This window comes from Terrapene carolina, unplaced genomic scaffold (assembly GCF_002925995.2).
Source record: "Terrapene carolina triunguis isolate 2854851 unplaced genomic scaffold, T_m_triunguis-2.0 Scaffold93, whole genome shotgun sequence".
Lineage (NCBI taxonomy): Eukaryota > Metazoa > Chordata > Testudines > Emydidae > Terrapene > Terrapene triunguis.
Window position 1 is genome coordinate 10318379 of NW_020664444.1, and position 8162 is coordinate 10326540.

An 8162-nucleotide genomic window follows, 5' to 3' on the forward strand; every position below is an offset into this window, starting at 1 on the left:
GTTTAATTATTGCTTTGCCTATGCCTTTAATAAACTGATTTGGTGTTAGGACTTTTTTAGGATAGTTTGTAACACTAGACTTTGTACAAATCCCAAACAAATTCAATAAAGATGCATTTTTAATGTGCTTAGTAAACTTTGAAATATGGTACTAAAAGAAATATTGTTTCACTATATTAAGTACTGAACAAATGTATGTCCATAGTTTTTACTGCAAGATAAAGGTTACTTTTACTATTCACAGAAAATATTTTTTTAAAGAGTCAATTTAATTGATTCAGGGATCTACATGTAAAACTGGCTTCACTGCTAATCTCAAGAAGTCTAATTTAAATAGATATTTTAAAATATTTGCCTTTTAAAAGGTCACATTGGTAGATGCCAATCAAGGATACAGAAAAAGAGAATAAATGTGAATTATAATTTGCAGAGGATTACATTAACTAGATGTAAGTACATTCTGTTTTACTATAACAATACCCTCTGTTACGGTTTGCAGGCCTCAGCACAAGTAGTTTGGGAATAGGAATGACAGCATAAACAAAACTTCGAAAAAGAGACAGATTTATGAGGGTGGAGTTGACTATTAAACAGTGGATTAGAACTACTCCATACCCTGGGGCTGAAAATGTTTGAAAGGGTGCAATAGTAAAGGCTGAGTAGACAGATTACAGCAGACTTGGTTTCATAGCCCTCTCCCTCAACATACAGACTATCCAGTTATTAAACTTTAGCTGTAGCGTTCTCCCCATGTACAAAAACTAAGGAGCTAGTGAGCACCCACACAAACAGTTCAAAGATAAGCAAACTGCTGCATTGATTTTATTTGTAAAAGGCTGATTGACTAAATCAGGATATACTGGTTTACACTTTAAAAATGAAGTTGGTAAACATCTATTAAATACAGGGTTAATCAAAACATAGAGGGTACTTTATTTTAAAGATTTGTTCGCAGAACTCATTCCCTCTTTTAAGAGATTATTAATTTCCAAGTTTTAATCGCTGACTCGGCATCCCACACTATAGAGATGAACACATTAGTGGAGCACACACAATACACTCAGCAATAAAACACAAAACAGCAAAGAAAGTGAAAGCTGCATTTGTTCAGCATGTCATTTTGCTCAGCCAACCGTAATGCCATAGCCTACCACTTATTGTTTACTCTGTCAAAGGATTATTAAGAATTACCCTGCATTTGGCTATTTTTTTAAAGACGTAAATTTAGATAGAAAGTGATTGCCACTTGATACTTGAAATCGATTGGTCGACTGTGACCCTTCGTTTACAAGAGACTCATTTAACAGCAAGGAGCTCTGATTTGAAAATACTCAGATACGAATCAATCAGTTTTGTGTCACTTTTTTTTTTAAAGGAATGAACAAGACTCGACTCGAAGTTCACATACACTGGTACTACTATTTTTAAAAAAATTTGTTTACATGCCTGATTTAGTTCTAGTCGGTGAATTTATGAGTCCGTTTCTCTTGACAACTTATGTCGGTGCACAATTTTTTTTTTAAATTCACACAGAAGTTAACTCTTCTGCTGCCTAAGAAATACCAGAAATGTTTGTTTATCTCCAATTAAATAAAAAGGCAAGGTTGTGTGACGATTAACAGCGAGGTCCCGATATAGCTATTGATACTTATATAGGGGGTCGAAACGGGATAGAAAGCTAAGAGAATTAGGTAAGGGGGTAAACGCTTGTTCCTATAAAGAAAGGACTGTTTATAAATAAAATACCATTTATATATTAAATCCATTGTTAATTACGGTTTCTAAAGTTTGTTCTCTATGGGATTAAAGCAAAAGGCTATATCCATGCCTGAACAGGATTTCTACGTCTTGAAAGGCAGATGCAGCATTTCTCTAAACAAAAATGTCTCTGAGCCCTACCTTGTGCCAGTGCTTGCAACATGTGGAGCTGAATCAACAGAAACGCCCACCATCCGCGACAGAAGAAGAAACAGAAGTTTAACTTTATCATCATCCGGTCTCTCCAGCTATTCCTTCGTGCAATAATTTCTCGATCCACCTTTCTTCCAACCATTATTTCTTCACGGATCCCCAGTCGATCCGACTGCCTGATGACAGTTTTGTCAGCTCTTTGGCCATTGATCACTCCACACCCCGAGGCCGGTTTCTCTTTGGTGGGTTGAGGACATCGCCCTTTGCCTTCATCCTGAAGTTTGGGGGGAACAGAAACCCCCGGTTTACAGGAGCGGAGGACTCGGTGATTTGTGCTCACTTTGCATGCAACCCGAAGGCAGCACGCCGTGTGCATGACTGTGTTATAATCGCCATCTAAATCAATGTATCTTGGGGAGGTATTGATTGCACCAAAACAACCAGGCAGAAATGTGAAACACATGTTTCTTTGCACTGTCACATCCAATGCCTTCAACGCTGAGAGAGTAAGTTTATTGGCGTTAGTATTCCAATAAATCTGGATCCTTCATCACATCGCTAGCAAAACCAGAGAGAGATTGATCCATTTAGAGAGCCACCAGCAGACAATCCAGAGAGCACCTTTCATACCGCAAAGATGACGGAAACTATTCCCACTTGTGATTTTTATGAAGCAGGTTAGTTTTCCGTATGTGTCCCATTCCCCGTGAAACCCCAGCTACAGAAGTGTTAAATTCTTGTATAAGTAGAAAATAAACCTAAAACCAAGGGGAAATAGCGCACTACTCCTTGCACTAAAGATTTATTTCAGACAATTTCAAGATTAGCCATGCAGACAGAGTAGTCTCCAGATATCCCCCCAGAGCTCCACAATTCTATTAATCCGATTTTCTTTTGGCTACAAATCTGTCATCAATGTGAGGGTTTGAAGGGTCCTTGATCAGGTAGATTTAGCAGCCCTAGCTGTGATTCCAGTTAGATTTGAAGTCAGCTACAGGCCAGTGGGGGTGTCACTCGAACTCTCACACTCAGCCGGAGGTGGGGAAAACCTCAGTTGATCAAGATTTCCCTCCTAGCAGGAAGGTGCTGGTCTGTTTCTTGCAAGGGAACCGCAGTAAAAACCACCTCCAAAAACGTGCAAAGGATTTGCTTCTGGTCGGTTGTGGAAGCAACAAAGAAACCCTCTGCTGGGGCGTTTCAAGAAGGAGGAGGAGGGAAAATCGCCTGAAACAAGCAGCAACAAGGTGAAATCCTTCCAGTCCCTTTGCTTATATGGACTCCTCCCACGTTCCTTGTTTGTGCAGTCCGGGGCTCCTGGTTCTTCCTGTGTGTCTCTCCCTCAGAGAGGCTGCAAACACAAGGGGGAAAGCTCTGTCGGAGCAGCAATAAACCCCTACACAATAAAAAAAAAAAGTAAACGCTAAAGGTTTAACATTTAAACAAACAGCGGGAATTGCTCCCCCGCCCCTTTAAGAGAGCGGGGGAAAGTTTTTTTAGAGGTTTTTCCTCCTCGGATTTTGTCCTGGTGGTTAAAATACAAATAGTAAAAAGCGAATCAGAACCAAAGGTAAAACAAATCACCAAGGAGGGAAATGGATCAAACAAAAATCCTGCCAGCTCCCTCCCTTGCCCGCCACAAGACTGAGCCTGAACTTTCCTCACCTCTCGCTCTGTATCACCTGGTGTTCAACCCTACCCCTATCGCCCACCGTTCATCTCCACCCTTCACAACCCCACCCCCACTTTACTGAGTCCAGACACTCCTGTCGTGTCCCCTACCTCATCGCCTCCCACCCCCCCTTACTCCATCCACATTCCCTTCCCCTCTCTCCTCCCCCCCCCAACCATAAATACCCCATCTCACCCCTACCTAACTGACCCCCCCGCAGCCCTCCCATTTCCTCCCTCATCCCCTGACCTACACCTAGGAGGGCTGGGTCTGTGTGGGGAAATCCCTCCCGGGGCCAAGCAAAGCTGCTGCGAGAGAACTGGGGCTGTCAGAGGCAGTCGATGTGCGGGGGTTGGGTGTATTCACACAGGTTTGCCCGCCCGTTCTGTACAGGCGCTGGGAGGGGGGAGTAGGAGGAGGGAGCCCAGCTCCCTTCCCCTCACACACTAGCTGGTAATGAGCGCGGGACCTTCCAGCAGCCGCACGGAACGCTCGCCGTCCCGACCTTCCATTCCACCCGTTCTGTTCCCGCCCCCCACCCCGACCCTTTCCGAGGCACCGCCTCCAGCCAGGCGACTGATTGGACAGAAGACGTGTGGGGGAAGAGGAAAAAGAGGCGAGGGGGCGTTCTTTAACGGCCGCGCGCGCTAGCCCGATGGAACGTTGCCTCTGGTCCTCGCGCTCGCTGCGCCCCCTAGGTTTGCAAGCCAGCCTCTGCAGCAGTTGCAGCAGAAAGGGTGGAAGGGCAGGCACGCCCAGCAAAGAATGGGTGCGACTGCTGTAGCTGCGGGTCAAGAATCTCTCTCTGTGCATCCCCTGCAGCTATTAATTTTTGACAGCAACGAGCAAAAAGAGGGATTTGACGAAAGCCAGGGAGCCTAGAGGTACAAATTAACGCTCCCCCCCCTTCTCTCTTTGTGTGGTGCTTTAGCTCAGCCTGCCAGGGCTAGCAGCGCTGCAAAGTTCTTGAGCTTTGTTTTATTTGATATATCAGCAAATGATTAAACTAGGTTTGCGCCCAACTTTTTTTTAATATCTTGGCAAGATACCTATTGCGTTGGATTCACCAGGCGCACACCGTACACTGTCACGTCAAATGTAAGATGTTTTTGTATTATTAAGGGGTGGCATGAAGCTTTGGCAAAGAAATAAAAGGCATTTAAATTAAGCCAGTTCTTTTTCCACGCTCCCCTGTTTTCTTGCATAATAAAAAGGAAAGTCTCCCACGCCACCTCACAAACTGGAGCATGATATCTACTAGCCCCACACCTGCACAATCTCCTTCACCTATAGTATCCGACAGGTGCAACATATCTGTAGCCCTTCCACTCCCTCATGTGTAACAGGTTCATTGATATCTAATAGCCCCCAATCGGTATTAGGCTCATGATATCCAGTGCCCTGCACATTCTTTCCCTCTTCCCCTTATTATCTAACAGAAGCATTATATATCCCAGCTTTTCCCCAGTCTTTCTCTGTTTCTGTTATTGAATTAGTGCATAGTATGCCTCTGCCCCTACAGATGAACTCTTTCCACTTCAGTATCTAACATCTCTGTGATATCGATATCCCACTGTGTTCCATATCTGCTAACAGGAGATCTTTAGGCTACCCCAATGCTCTGTAACCTCTCCCTAGTAACCAAAAGATACAAGCTATAGCTCAGCCAGAACCTTAACAACCAGATGCCTGATACACTGTATCCCAGCACATTTTCCCTCACTGGTATGAAACAGGTGAATAATTATAGAACTCAGGGCTCCACTCTTATACTCATCCCTCCCTAAGGTCTGTTTTCAGTACAGTACAAGCTGAGCCAAGCCTGTTTTAAACTGTGTAGAGAACTGGTCTCAGGGGTACAACTGTGTTTATAATTTCTGTTGAGCTATCAACAATTCACTGCAGTGGGGAGAAACTGTTTTAAAACTAGTTGTTTGAAGGTGGGGTGGAGGTCTAATTTCCCCTAACTGGAAATGCATAACACACTTAATTGGGTTTTTAATTACTACAAAGCAGTATTATGGCTGTAGATCTGCCTGAGAAGTTTGGAAGTTCAGTTTCAGATTTTAAGGTCAGTTTGAAATCAGTGGGTGTCATTTGCTATGGGGCAACTGCCCCCTGACAGAGGTATATATGCTCCACTTTTTGGCCCCCTTCTTGGACTTTGGAGGATATATGATATATAATGTTTTGTATGCTGATGCAACTTTGTCACACACCCCAGTTCTTTTTTTTTTTTTTTTTTTTTTTTTTTTTTTCTTTATTTTTTGTATTATTTTTTTTTTCTTTTTATTTTTTTTTTCCTCACCCCCCTTTTTTTTTTTTTTTTTTTTTTCCTGAAATGACATCCCTGCATGTAGGAAGAAAGGCTCAGGTACTCTCTATTTAAGTTATAGTGAAGTTGAAGGTGGTTATCAATACTGAAGAAGTAGCAGTTGTTAAAATAATCGTCAGGCAGTTTAGGCCCCAAATTAAGGCTTTATAAAAGACGAGTTATAGAAAACCTAGCAGTAATATGTTTGTTTCCATTATTTTGTTTTCACTGAAGCCATGTTTTTCCTTGTAATAAAACATTCATTTATAGTCCTCTCAAATCCACAGGATTGTGTTGGTCTATAAAAACAGGAAAATTAAACTAAACTAGTCCATTTTCATCATCCAAGCCTATGAAGTTGAGTGAAACGAAAAAAATAAATACACCATCTAAATAAAAGTAAATCAGTTTTAAAACATTTTAATTTTAATATTTCAGGGTGCTTTAGTAACAAATAAAGACATCTACTTTTTTAAAAAAATCTCTTCAACCTGATAATGTCTCTTAAAAATTATTCCCCTGTGTATTTTCAGTAGGGAGGCAGTGTGTGTTTGATTACTTTCTTTTGACCTGGTAAAGTGCCTTTGGTCTCCTGAAGGGCAAAAATGGTGTTTTCTTCAATCATGTTAGCTTAACGCAATTGAACGGCCCTCTTACCTGGTTTACTGAGACACAGAATAACATGTTTGGAGACCTGCTAGTGGGGCTGGGTGGAACTTAGGCTACAACACGACCAGCCTGACTTCAAAGATGTTAGCCTGCATCTTAACAAGTGTTAAGAAGGCTTTTAAATTGTATTAAGATAAGACAATTGAAGACAATATTGTACCATTTTTGGCCTTAAACACAAGACCTATGTCTCTTAAAATGCAGCTCTGTTGTTTGGAGAAATTTTTTTTTTAAGTGTTGCAATGTGAGATGGCTGCCTGGATGTTGGTAATATTGCTTTTGCTGTTTCCATGCTGCTGTTCCACACTTGCTCTCCACTCTCCCTAATGTACATTATGAGTGAGGAGCAAACTGCTGAACCAGTGGCAGGAAAGGCAGTAGAACAGCTCTCCCATATAAAACCAAGACAACTATTAGAGACTTATGAAGGCAAACCAGTAAGGGGCGGGGGGGGGGAAGCATAGATGAGAAGGAGATGGAGCTAATGGTGTAAAAAGACAGGCAGATGGTGGAGAAAATAAGATAAATATGGGGCAGATCCTGTAATTTAAAAATGACTATAATGCAAACATGATACCAATTCTACTGTAAGCTATATAGTTTTGTATCATCATTGTATAATATTGTATCATTTTATTTATATACATGATGAGAGCATAGAGAAACATTGGGAACAGAGGGCAGACAACAGGTGGAGGAAGGAATAGAAAACTCACCTACCCAAGAGATGCCAGCTCTCTGAGCTGTTTAGCTATAAAAGAAGGATCATACAACCAAGCTATGGAGGAACCTAACTAAAGATAAACAACACAGTTCTTGGTTTGGTAGGAAAGAGAAGGGGGAAACAAATTGCCATGTATCAAGTTGACAACTTACATCTTTATGTTACTCATATGGCTTGGGTGTATTTGTTGTAACTATACTTCTGACATTAACAAAAATGTTATAATTTTGTCACAAACAGTTAATTTGTCCTGACTCATACAATTATACTGAATACTGCTACAGTTGTGACTTTTGTAAGCCAGTCAGACTCCTGTGGACAGAGTATCTCAAATGTGCCTGATTATATTTGTTTTCAACAGATGTATCCCATCTTACTTTCCTAAAGCTATCCCATTCACTGATCGATAATACTGAATTGCAAGGTTGCAAATCACACCAAATTCTAGTTTTCCAACCAGGAAATCACTATGATTTGGTTGCTTATGTTAGTCCTGTAATGAAACTTAGTCATTTTCTTTCATACATTCTTCTAGAAAAGGCATTTCTGACTAATTTTATGCCAGCATATAGTATTTTCCACCAAGATGTTTTCTTTTATGTTTTACTGTACTCAGATAATATAGCTGGTAAAGAAAAAAAACAGCAATAGCTTTGAAAGATAAGAGGAAAGACACTTCTACATTGACAGGTAATACCATAGAACAAAGAAGTGGCACCAGCATAGGTGTTAATATTCAGACACTCAAGAACACTATTTATCCTCTTGTACTTGAGCATCATATCTTGCTCTATGATCTCCATCCAGGCCTTCCTTGCTCCATCTTGAATAAGCTGCTAAACTATAAAGCAATTCAAGTTTCTGATGTAGAGAAC

At 41.2% G+C, this 8162-nt stretch overlaps 1 protein-coding gene across 1 annotated transcript in view; it reads right to left on the reverse strand.

Moving 5' to 3' along the window:
- SDK1 (sidekick cell adhesion molecule 1) overlaps positions 1–4111 on the reverse strand; it is a 628797-nt gene extending 624686 nt beyond the window's left edge. Inside the window, exons 1-2 of the mRNA XM_029911274.1 lie at positions 4050–4111; positions 1900–3304 (exon numbers count right to left, since the gene is read on the reverse strand). Coding sequence (XP_029767134.1) covers positions 1900–2374 — 475 coding nt within the window. The 5' untranslated portion in view covers positions 2375–3304; positions 4050–4111. The remainder of the gene's footprint in view (positions 1–1899; positions 3305–4049) is intronic.
- Between the last annotated feature and the right edge of the window lie 4051 nt (positions 4112–8162).